General features: G+C 46.9%; 1 protein-coding gene across 3 annotated transcripts in view; it reads right to left on the reverse strand.

Annotated features, from left to right (window-relative positions):
• BICDL1 (BICD family like cargo adaptor 1) overlaps positions 1–11524 on the reverse strand; it is a 51751-nt gene extending 40227 nt beyond the window's left edge. For all 3 annotated transcript variants that reach the window (XR_003924955.1, XM_030025404.1, XM_030025403.2), the window contains exons 1-2: positions 11169–11524; positions 6250–6465 (exon numbers count right to left, since the gene is read on the reverse strand). Coding sequence is in view for 2 of the 3 variants with exons in the window: in XM_030025404.1 (XP_029881264.1) it covers positions 6250–6465; positions 11169–11516 (564 nt within the window). In the remaining variant the exon portion in view is untranslated. The remainder of the gene's footprint in view (positions 1–6249; positions 6466–11168) is intronic.
• Between the last annotated feature and the right edge of the window lie 988 nt (positions 11525–12512).

Below are 12512 nucleotides of genomic sequence, written 5' to 3' on the forward strand. Positions count from 1 at the left end.
AGGATACAAGGGTAAAAATCTTGCATGAAATGGATGGGTGCAAAATCTTTGGGCAAACTCTGTAGGGATGCCCCCCTCATCTTTGCTGAAATTACTTCTTCGGTGTTTGCTGCATTTATGCCTTAGTGTCCAGATGGCCCTGTTCCAGTTGGCTCCTGAAGCTCTGGGTGCCCTAAAATGGGGTTAATGGGTGCTGCAGGCTTGGCCAGACTTTCAGCAGAGGATTGAGCCTTTCTTCCTGCCTGTCTCCCTTCCTCCAGATGGATGGTGGGTGAGTGCCACTCAGCAGTGGCCTCAAGATGTTTCTTCATTACCTTCTAGGGCACTGAATCATTTCATTGAAGGACTTTGCAGGCGAGAACACGCAGCTGCCGTCACGTCCTATATTTACAGCTTTAGCATAGAAAGCCTCGGCACTCCAGTCCTGATGTGGCATGAAGCTGAATTATTAACAAGTGCACTCTGCTAGGGGAGAAGTAGCTGGTGAGAAGGAGCCTTTCCTGCATGTGCGCTTATCAGTATTCACTGGGTGATCAGGGATCTGGTTATGTGGTGCTGGGATCTGCTGATGCTCCAGAGGTGCGGGGAGCTGGAGGGTGCTTGATGTGGTTAATGAGAGGTTTGCTGGCTTCAGTGTTTGGCTCTGTCTTGTGCTGGTATCTGCTTTCCTCTCGCCTCACCATGTGCAACATAAGTGTGCCTTATGCCAGGCACAAAGCAATGCTGGAAGGGCTGTCTGCCTACCCCCACAGAGTGAGCAGCCCTACCTAAGCTGCCACAAAAAGCAGGTACTTGAGCCCCTTCAACAGGAAGGAATGCTGCCTTTCCTCGTGCAGTCTCCCCCCTTCATTGAATTTAGACTGCTCAGAGGTGATGCAGATCAAGATTTGCTATGCAGGACTCCATGCGCTACTGAGTAGATTAGTACGGAGTTCCTTACACTAAGCTACTCCATACTGTCCAGTAAACCCTTTGAGCCACAGCAAAAAGTAGAGGCTTTTTGTGAAAAAGAATTCAGTGTAGTGACTGATTTGCACTTTGAAATGTGGGGCTAGTCAAAGCAACTCTTCTTGAGCCTAGGTCCACTCAGGATCCTCTTCTGTTTAAAAATAAAACCCCTGAAGCAGTACTTAAATTCAGCCTGACTTACTTGCCTCTGTGTTACTTAGGTAAGCATGGAGTTTCCCAATATACCCTGCTGGGCTTTTGGAGACAACTTAATAAACAAGAAACATAAGGAGGCTTGTATTAAGCATCTGTACAGTTAAAATAAGAAATTAAAGACAAGCTAGCTCCTAGTGTAATGGGTACAGATCTCTAGCATGGCAAAGGCAGTGAATCTTGCCCAGCACTCTTGTTCCAGTAACTTTTTAAAATGATTAGTCTGGATTTCTTAAAATGAACATTGTTCCTATGCTGATAGACCCAACAAACAACCATTCAGAAAAATCTCTTCAAATCAATAATTGACAACAGAGCTGCCTCTCTTGTAAGTGTGTTGTTGACCACAAAAGGATGTATTTAAAGTAAAAGTAATTTGGAAAGGGTAACATAATATGGTCAGCTAATTTTTGAATGAAAACATGTTTCTCTCAAATCAAAACCAGGCAGTGCCTGCCAGTCCTCTGAAGCTACGCCGCATGTTACAGCGTGAAGTTAGAAACAAAACTCCTTCAATTGAAATATTTCTGAAAGGAAGGGTTTGTGGCTAGCAAATAAAAGCTCCTTTGGAGACTTGTGGGCTGGCTGATCATTTTCTTGCTGTACCAGAGGGATTGGCTGAAACACCTCATTCTTTGTAGCAGTATGTTGGCACTAGATGCTGAGCGAATATAAGAACTTGGTGATTGAGGGCCCCTCTGAGGGATGCTGTGGCAGCCGAGCACTCCTTTTGAAACACAAAGAGCTATTTCAGCGGTGCGAGATGATACGCTTCTTCCTGTCACTGAAAACAGATTTTCAGTGCAAAAACTACCTGAGCTTGACATTGTGAAATTAATTCCTTGTGCTTTATGTACCATACAAGAAGCCCAACTGAATTGGGAAGGATATATCCTCGCCCAAGCTACATGCAGCAAACAGTTACAGGAGCCCAGAGCTTGGTAGCAGGAAATGTGTGGGAAAGCCATCTGGTGAAGCCACCTAGAAACAGTGTGAAAGTCTTTTTTCATTCACTTCCTGACAAAGTAGTAATGTTGCCTCATTATAGGAAGAGGGCTGCTTGTTATTATTATTTGCATTAGTAGTTCCTAGAAGCCCAAAGGTGGGGACAGGACTCTTGCTGTGTTAGGTGCTGTGGGCACATGTAAGAGGAGACCTTTCCCTATACCCACTCCCTCCAAATTTTACAACATAAAAGGACAGAAAGCATAGGATTTTTTTTTCCAAATGGCAAACTGAAACAGATGGGAGAGACTGAAGGAGATGGAAGCAGAACACGTGATCAAGCCTTGACTTTCTCGGCAAAACTGTACTTTGACTCCTATACTTTATCTTTGAGCATTTATGGTGAGTGGTATGTACCTTGGCATACTCCTCTCAGTGTGCTCTGCAGTTCTCCTAGGTAAAATCAGCATTTAGCTTGGTGTGGGCACACTGCTGAGAGTTACTACATGCTTTGCTGTGCTGAGGCAGGGGAAGGGAAATCAAATCAAAATGCAGACAGGATTTTAATCATCACTTAGCAAATTAAAAGATAAGGATACTGTGGAGTTCTTAAACTTGATCTTTGGCATCTGAATCATGTCTTTCACTACGAGCTCCCAGTCCAGCCCACCTAATTTCCCCATGGTTTAATACTGTTATGGCCCTGGGCAGTACCTCCGTTCTGCAAAAAGCACAGAACCACACCAAAGGCTATATTTCAAGAGGAGGCAAAGTTCCTTATAGCCTACTTACTATTATTAGATATGTAAAGTTCTCCTATATCATCATCTCATCTGAAGACCTCAAATCATTTTACAGACCTTATTTTAGCCTCTTGGCAACTCTGAGGCAAGACAGTTATCCCCATTTTTAGAGACTGAACAGACTTAAAATCCCTATCCTTGAGTTTTCCTTATCAGTCTTTGCCAGAATTGAGGATGGACTTTTTCAGTCCCATGCTTTAATTGCAAGAAGAGCTTTCTAGGTCCCTTTGCTATCCTTGTGTGGGTGTGTGGGACTGTGTGCTTGGTTGGTTAGCATTTGTGTCAGGTTTAGATGAAAAAAATATGTGCTTGGGTTGGCCTTTCATCTCTGGGGAAGGCAGGGTTAAAAAAATGTCCTAAAGCTTAATTAGTTGGTGAAAGAATATCATAGCAGCAGGAAGGAGGAGGGGTAGAATGAAGGAGATAGTGGATGCTGCCCTGCTTTGAGGTAAAGGGGCTGAAGCCGAGGGATTCCATAAGGAGCAAGCAGGACAATGTGGGCTCATAGCTCATGAGGCCGAGACTGTCATTTGACATATAGAGCCTAGTGTCAAGGGAATACCTTCCCCAGGAGAGAGATGCTCAAGTATTGTGAAATTGGGCCACAAGGTGTTAATTGCTAAAAACTGTAGAAATTCAAATTTAAAGAGCTAATACCTACTAGTGTAGAATGACTTGTACCAGAGAGCAACCTGTATTTCTGCCCTGTGAGTGAAGCCTCTAATAAGGTATACAGTGTCGGATGGGGCAGAGCTGACACTCTGAATAAGGCTTTCATTGCCTTATCCCAGACTTCTCATAACCCTCTCCTCCCAGACAACCCACTGTGGCACAAAATGCAGGTGCGAAACACAGAACCAGGAACGCAAGGAGGATACCAGCAACACCTCAAAGTTCACAGCAGCTCTAACAGCACTTCTTTGTAGGGTTTTTCCTCTCCCAGTGCTTAGTTCGTGATCCCTAGCAAGACTCCAGCCTATGGCAATACGGTTGTAGGCAAGCACATCCATGCAGCTATATTTGTCCTTTTTATGTATTGAAAGTCTAAGTAGTTAACAGGAGCCAGAACTATGTGGGTGCAGGGTTTAAGTACTACCATTGCCTCAAGGTTTACATGCATAACCTCTTCAGAATTAGAGATCAGACAAATAAGGCTGCGATTGCACTATGGAGCAGCAAATGTGGAATACTAAGCACCCAGTAATCAAGTGCTAATATAACGCTGAGATTTCAAAAAGCTTCAACTAAAGCCCTGGGTGAATGACAACAGACCACTCCCAATTGTGTTTCAATTTGCCCAGATTCTCGTGACTCTAGGAAGACTGTTTACACCCTTGCTATATCCACTTCTATATTTGAGTTACTACCAAGTTTTGTCCAGGTGACAAACTCAATGAGCACCAAATTGTGCCTCGGCAAGCGTTAGCTGTCTCTATCAGTCTGCCTTGTCTGCGTTGGAGAACAACAGTCCTCTTCTCCAAGCTGGCAGCAGGGCTGGGCTGGAGCCGGGAGGGCAGCACCAAGACTCAACTTTTTCCCAGAATGTTGCAACTCTGAAGTGGGTGGATGAAAACTATTTCTGGCAGTAATAGGGACTTGAGGGAACAAAACCCATGCGTGGACATTGCATGCTGGTAGACCTAACTTGGTGGTTCCTTTGCACAAGGTTTAGCTGAGTGGCTGTCTGAGCATCTGGGCTGCGAGAGGCTCCTGTAGCACGAGTGTCACGTCAGGATAATCCCATGTGGTTTAAAGCCCAAAGCAAGCTGTCTGGCTTTCCTCTCCTAGACTGATCTTTCAGTTTGTGCTTACGCTGGGACCATAACAAATACTACATTTTCCAGTCAGTGATGGAAATCATGCATACACAGAAAATCATTAAGGGTCACGAAATCTGATGGGAGCCAAGTTCTTAGCCCTGGGTAAGAAAGCTGACACAATACAGGAGCTCTGCAAGGGCTTGGGTGGAATCTTTCATCCATGTTGTATGTGAAATATGCTCTGTTCAGAGAATAGGTGAAAGATCTTCACTAGCTCTTCTAGGGAGATATTGCTTTAAAAAGATGGATAAACTTAGCAGTGTTCCTGAGTTAAGGAAGTTGGGGGTTTTTTTTTGTTTTGTGGTTTTGTTTTGTTTTTTAAAGCCAGTTAAAACAAATCCACAGACTAAGTGGCTTTTTTAGTACGTGACAAGAAAATCTATAGCAGAATGAGGAATGATTTCCTCAAGTGTCAGTACAGTGTTATACCCAAGACCCGCTCTTCTCACCTCCAGAGGCACAGGAAAACTGCATAGTCAGATCGAGTAAAGACAAGTGAAGAGACCTGTACACTTGGCCCATTTCAGAGTCTTCTGGTCCTAGTGTTTTAGTCGAGGTGGACCCTCCCTTAGGCAATCCCTGTGTCAGCCCCAGAGACTCACCCCTGACAGAATCTAGTCTGAAATGTGCTCTTACAACATTAGATGGGCTTCTTCCACGCGAGTCTGTGGTGTGTGTTTTTGTTCTGTGCTATTTTGGGGATAAGCAACTGGTGAGAAGAAAAAGCTTTCATCTGCTGGATTAACTGTGTTCTCAAGCATTAAAATTATGGTTTGTACTAACTGTCCAGTGGGGAGAAAAAAACCAGGGTTCTTAATTCTAGAAGACAGGTTAACTTCTGGGGGAGAAGGCAGAAACTGTTAAGTCTTTTGCTGTCAGAAAGAAACGCATGCTTGGAAGTATTTGGTCAATTAGGCTGATCTGTAGCAGCCCCACTATAAATCCTCTTTCATTCAGAGGCAAGTTAAGCTCTTTTCTGAAACATGCCATTCCAAGGAATTTCAGTAGGTTCTCACACATCTGACCATGGCAAAGTTATCTGTAGGGACACACTGTCTTAGAATGACATGGTATGTTCAATTCTACAGCATTATAGCCGATACATGTCAAAAAAGGGAGGCCAGCAAAAAGCCTTTCACCTTGCTGTCACAGATTAGCCTTTTTCTTGCGTGCTACGTTTGTTCAGCTTATTTGTAAATTAGAAACAGATTTTCTAAATCAGTTTTGGATAAAAAAACAGTTGCGAGACATCCATGCAGTAAATGACCACTCAACCCAGAAACATAACTGTTTTGCCAGTGAAATGCAGTACTCCTTAAAGGTCTAAAATTCAGTTTAAAGACAGCATGTTTTATAGGGACATCTATGTAATCTGACCAGATGCAGAACCATTTTTTTTTTTCCTTAAAGAGGAAGCTTTCCCACTTATTTGCCCGAAAGTTGGTTCATAGCAGAGCTGCGAGCCTTTCCCGTGACGAAGGCAGCTGGGTGCCTGCCCTCACCATGCTGCAGTGACTCACCCTGCTGAGCTGGTCCAGGAGTCTTTGGTTCTGTTCGGAGAGTTCCTGGACGGCCCGTGTCTTCTCGCGGTCAGCTTCACGCAGGTGAACCTGCTGCCTCTCCAGCTCGTCCTGCAGCTGTTTCACATCACTTTCCAGTTCAGACACCCTTCCTTCCCATTCTCCTTCTTTGTTCTCAAATCGCCTCCTTAGTTCATGTTTCTCTTGTTCTAGGTGCTAGATAACAGGGGGGAGATGAGGTTAGGAAGGGAGGAAAAAAGTGAACACTGCCTTCTTTTCCTCCTCTATGCTTAGGGCTGAAACCTTTTGTGCAGGAAAGAGAATGGTACTAGAGCATGACAATGCCATGGAGGTGGCAATCCCATGTCAGGGCAGGTCACTGGCACTAAACTTGCTTTCCATTTTCAGCAATTGGCCTGTCCTTGGCCTCTGGAGATCAGCACATTGAATTTTTACTGAAACAACTGCCAAAAGAATAAAGCGGGCCACATGTCAATAGGCAGGATATATAGTTCAGGCAGGCCAATTGATTTAGCAGAGCCTAGCTTTACTCCAAAGCAATATTTCAGTGGGCAGTGGCATAATTCTTTTAAAAATTGCCTTTATAGTCAAAACTACACAAACTGTATCCTTACTGCTGGTGAGGAATCTAGATGAGGCATCTCTCTTGTCATATGGGGCTTATGAACAAGAGTTGAATCATCTATCCATTTGCTCCTTCTATTCCTGACCTAATTAGTTGTCTGGTAGTTTGATAGTGCACAGTAACTCTATTGTTTGAAGCAGTCCGCTCTGGAATGGCAATGGATGCAATGAAGGAGTTTCTATAGACGTTCCATACATGCACATTCTGGGTTGCAATTTTTTTTAGAAACCACTCTCAGTTCTGGAGACTCTGCTGTGCTTAAGACTGGCTGGAAAACGAGGGACAGCACAAACCTGGTGGAACTTTTGCATGTTTTACAGGCTCAGTTAAATGAGGGCTTCACTGAAACAGAGCTGCAAATCAGGTCAAAACAGATTTATGTTGTGCCCATTTGAAAGAATCCCTGCTCTGAAACCCTGAGCTTGAATTTCCCCTGGTGACTGAAGCCATGTGCATACTTGCAGAACAGTCACAAATTGGGGACATGGGCATGTCCCAAGATTAGCAGGGAAACCTGAAGAGCAGGAGCTCTCTCCTTGTTCGTTGCCTTCTGTCCCTCAGAATAACCTGCTGCTACTCTATCAGATTCACCAGCCTTTTAGGAATGCATCTTAGCAAAGAACGGAAACCCACTGGGCCCAGCACTGGCAGTGCCTGCCCATTTTTCCCAGGGTATCATCCCCCAGTGAGCAATTCTCGTGCCACTTATGATAGGAGGGGAAAATAAACCTGCTAGGAGGAAAAGAAAATTGCACTGCATTTATGTGAAGTGGCTTTTTATTGCTTTTTAGAAACACAGGCTGTGAGGTGGCTGTTTCCCCTGGGTGCCTACTGCTGATGACACACAGCCTCCCTTGCAGCATCTCTGCCACCTTCCCGAGCAGGTCTGAATGTCAAAGCTCTCCACTTGTCCAGCAGCCCTCTAGCCTGCGTTATCACTAATCTTCCACCTCTTGCTCTGCAGAGGATGCACGTTTTCTCTTTCTTGATCTTATCTCCAAAACCTTTCCTGTGCTCCTTCCAGCGCAGTGTAGCAGCACCCTGCTTGTGTCCTTCCAAATCCTTCTGCAAATTTAGGACTTTCTGGAAAACTCTCAAATGTAAGGGAAGGCTGATTAAAAACACTGGTCCAAAGCAAAAGTATTTCCCTGTGTTTCAGACACTAAAAGAGTAAGCACCCCTTGCAAATGAGAGTGCTAAGTATTATTACAATTATTTTTAATGCAATAGGCAGGCATGAGATCCCAGTACCAGGCCCATGACAACCATTGCAAAGAAATCTCGTTTGTAGCCTGAGTGTGGCTGGAGCAGCCACAATTTCACTTTTAGCAGCACACTGAAAAATGCTGTCTTTTATAGCTCTGTCTCATTCACTGCTAGGCAACGTTTAGAAAGATCCAGGGCCTTCTCTAAATGGAAGATGAAACTTCAGCCTACTGAGGAGCAGCACTGCAGCCAAAGTTCCCCAGACATACTCAAATGTGATTTAGAAGCCACAGATAAGCCTTGTCAATCATTTAAAAACCACTTTAGTCCTTTGCTGCAAAAGAAAATCCACACTATATACAGCTCCAATAAATGGCCATCACACAGGTTGGAGTTAGAGGGTGGCAAAGAATATCAAGTTTATTCTGTTGTGATGGAGAAACCAGAACAGTGCAGTGGGGCACAGAGAGGCTGTTGCAAAGAGGGAGGATAAACCAGACTGGACGTGCTGACCAATTCCTCCTGCCTCTTCCTCTCCCAGCAGCTGTCTCCCCTCACCTGCCCTCACCCCAGCACCTGCATGCCTGCAGACCTGGATAGGGTTTTTTTGCATGTAGTGATGACAGGGCAAACTGCTATCCTCAGTAGGGGAGTTTCTTGTTTTCCAAGTCTCTCTCCATCCACCAGCTGCTCACTGATTTTTATACAGAACTGCTTTCTAAAAGATGTTTTCTTCTGCAAACAGCTTCTCTTCAACTTAACTGAGCTGGGCTGGTCCTCATTTAAAGAGATGAGAGCAAGGGGGAGTTTCCCAGCTTGGACACGGCAAGCTTCTCTGTGTCAGAGGAATGGAGGTGTTAGCTGTTTTAATCCCTTACAGAGGATAAAACTGACTAGGATCACATATCAGAATTTATTACAGGACTTCAATTCCATGATTAGAAATTAATTTGAATTCAGGCTGCGAAGTGAAATTGTTGCCAGAGTAGGTGTATGGTAGGAATGCTGCACTTCAGTAATGAACCCACAAAACTAGCACATATTTAGTCTTGAGGCAAAGCACCCAGAGGAGCATGCCAGCACATTGGCTGCTGGGAAATGGAGAGGCTTCACTGAGCTCTTGTAACCAACTTTGAACTGTTAACCGGGAGAAAATCTCTCCTAAATGCTACTTAAACATCACTGTATCAAATGCAATTGCCACCAAGGATCTCATCTGAGACTTTGCTTCTGGTCATCATCAGAAAGTTCTTAGCACAGGGAAGGAGGTAACAGATGTGGGTCCTTCCTCCCTGCTCCTCCAAAATTGAAAAGTTTATTGTGAAATTTTGTTCACTTCAGTGGCAACAGGAGGAGGCCAACATTTAATCAGCAGAGGCTAGGATTACCAGGCTTGTGTTGTAGAAGATTAATGTTCAGGTTTGATTTTTTGTGTGAAGTATCACCGTCTTAGATCTGCCAAACGCAGTGGAAAAAATCTGACCCTTAAGTAGATAATACTAACTCCTATCAGATAGGTAGCCTGAAAAATAGCAGTCTGTTATTCAACTGGAAAGTTAGAGCAGTAGTAATGGGATGAAAAGATGTAAACAATTGGTTGTGTTTACCACCCCTTCATTCACCTTCTGAATGGGCCCATAAGAGCAGAGGTAAACATTTGGGGGATGTTATTTAAAGTACTATAAAGTCACAGTTTGTCCTCTCTCCTTTTCATCTTTACATTTTGCAAACAGCGAGTGCTATTTGAGACTCCTGAACTCCCTAACAGGCAGCTCAGCAAGTACCTAAACTTGTGCATTTTTCCTTTAACAGAAGGAAAGGTTCTACTCCAACTCATCAGGAAAACCACGTCAGCACGCCTCATATGTCTGTTCTTGCTTAAAGATCAACCTGAAAACATTTGCTCTGGCAAATTTTAATACTCTGGGAAATTCTAATCTGATAAATAGTGCCACTAAACAACAATTAGAGCAAATGTCACCTTCGCTATTTTTTCTATCAGAATAGTAAATGCAGAGAGACTTCCCTGCAAAGAGCAAGGGATCAGCTAGGGTAAAGTGCTAAGTTTAACAATAGAGAGGAATTTTGTCAGGAGAACAAAGGCCATACAGTAATTTTACAAATCCTCTTGAACTTGAGAGACGTCTGTGAGGAAGGAACACAGAAATATGCAGGACTGTGCAGAAAGAACTGGTCTAGGGCTGTGACTTGAAATTTGAATGTTAATCCAGCACTGTTCAAACTCTGTCCAGAAAGGTGAGAGAGGCTTTTCCTCAGCCTTCGAAGCAGTATTACTTGCTGGGAGAATTAAAATTTCAAGAGTATCTCTGAGAAGAATAGTGGGGGTAAGAGTGGCTCTCTTACATAGTTGTGCAAGAGAGTTGTTCCAAAAAAAGCTGCCTGCACAAGTATTTTTCTTTGTAATAGCTCTATTTCATCCTTAAAAATCAATAGATAGCTCAATCCACTGAGGTCCTGGCAAACAGCTCTCTCCTGATACCTGTAGGTATTTTTCAGAGCAACCAGCTAACAGAGATGTATCATTAGGGCTTATCTCCTGCCATGCCTAATGCCTTAGCTGCAAGAGCTTAAGTGTAAGGGTTACATATGCTCTGTAGCTCAGTACCTGCTGTATAAATTTAACTTCCGAGGCATTTCCATTAAGAGATGAGGCGAGCAGAGTGCACATCTCCTTGCCCAGGTGGTACCTGGGTCCTGGGGCAGAACGGCCCCCCCAGGAGCCTCTCGAAGCGAGGTGCTGCAGCCCGTCCCCGGGCCGATACGGCAGCTCGCAGGCGGGGAGCGGGGAGAACAGCAGATTTGCCTCCCCCAGGCCTAAGAGGGTGTTCTTAGACCCCTTTCTTCCCGATCACGGCCACAGGGAGTTCCGTGGGCTGCCCGGCAGGGCCCGTGCCTGCCTGCCGCCCCCGGCATTTGGCGGGGAAGGGGCCGCTTTTCGCGGGGACACACCGCGGGGCTCCCGGGGACCGCGGCCCTGAAGCGGGGGCCCTTGCGGAGCGCTGCGGGCCGTGGGGGGGAGGGAGGGAGGAGGGCGGCGGGGCCTCACCTCCAGCTTGTCGGTGAGCTCCTTGTGCATCCTCTCGTACTGGCGGCTCATGTCCTGGTTGCGCTCCAGCAGCGCCTTGCCCAGCCGCGCCGCCAGCACCAGGTCCTTCTCCTTTTGCCGGATCAGCGAAAGCAGCTCGGGGTCGCGGGCGGCGGCGGCGGGCGGCGGCTCCGGCGGTTCCCCGGCGGCGGCCAGCAGCGCCAACTCCTCCTCCAGGGCCAGCTCCAGGGCGGCGGCCGCGGCGGCCCCGGCGGCGGCAGCGGCGGCGGGCGGCTCCATGCCGCCGGCGCTGTCCGCCTCCGCCGGTGCTGACCCGGCGGCGGGCAGGCGCAGGCACGGCGCCGACATGGCCCTGCGCGCCGCCGCCGCCGCTCCGCTGCGCCCCCCGCGCCCGGCCCGCGGCTGCGGCTGCTGGGCGGGGAGCGCCGCCGCCCCCGGCCCCCGCCTTCCCCCCCCCCCCCCCCCCCGGCGCCGGGCCCCGGCGGCGGCAGCGCCCGCGCACCGCGTTCGGCGACGCAGGGACGGGGCAGCGCGGGGCGGGGGGACGCCGTGTGTTTGTGCGTGGAGGTTTCGTGCTTCTTAACTGTGCCCGGATCCTGCTGTGCCTGCTGGAACCGGCTGCTGCCATCAGGTCTCGCTATTTCTGCTGCAGGCCCAGGCCAAAAATCCCCCCGAGACATTGGCATGGCCTGAAAAGCCCAAGGAGGGAGCTCGGCGGCCCCGAAGGGGCACGGCGCTTTCTTCCTGCTCGCTACCTGCTCCTCCAGATCTCTAGCTGGGCTCTTTTGGTTACGAGAGGAGCTCTCGGGATCTTTCTACTCGGTAGTTCACCCCTGGAGAGCGGACTACAGCTTCCGACAACCACTGGGGCTTGCTTTCAATTTCGGATTATTTAGGATGTTCCCGGATAAAATTGTCTTAAAAGCAGCCTTAGTGAACGTTGGGAGTTGTAGTCAATTCAGCTCACAGCACTTTTCTCTCTGGGAGGAGACTCTGTTGGCGGCAGGACCGGTCGGTTTTTCAGTTTTGGTTTTGTTGACATTCTCCCCCCTTAGATCCAGGCATCACTTTCCTTCTTGCCACAGGAAGGAGGCTGAGGCAGAGTAAGGCGGGGTAAAACTGTGTCTTGTCACATTTGCTAAGACTGCTTTTCTTCAGTGTCTGATTATGCTTTAATTTCAAGTGAGGCTTTAATAGTGATTGAACGATAGCACGTTTAAGGAAACCTGTGCTTTTGACTCCCAGGTTCTGCAGAAAGAAATGATGAATATTACAGCTTTTCTCTTTAGACCATGCTTCCATGGGGCTTGCTTTCCTTCCTCCTACAGAAGATTCACTTAGACC

The sequence above is a fragment of the Aquila chrysaetos genome, chromosome 9, assembly GCF_900496995.4.
Source record: "Aquila chrysaetos chrysaetos chromosome 9, bAquChr1.4, whole genome shotgun sequence".
NCBI classification, from domain to species: domain Eukaryota; kingdom Metazoa; phylum Chordata; class Aves; order Accipitriformes; family Accipitridae; genus Aquila; species Aquila chrysaetos.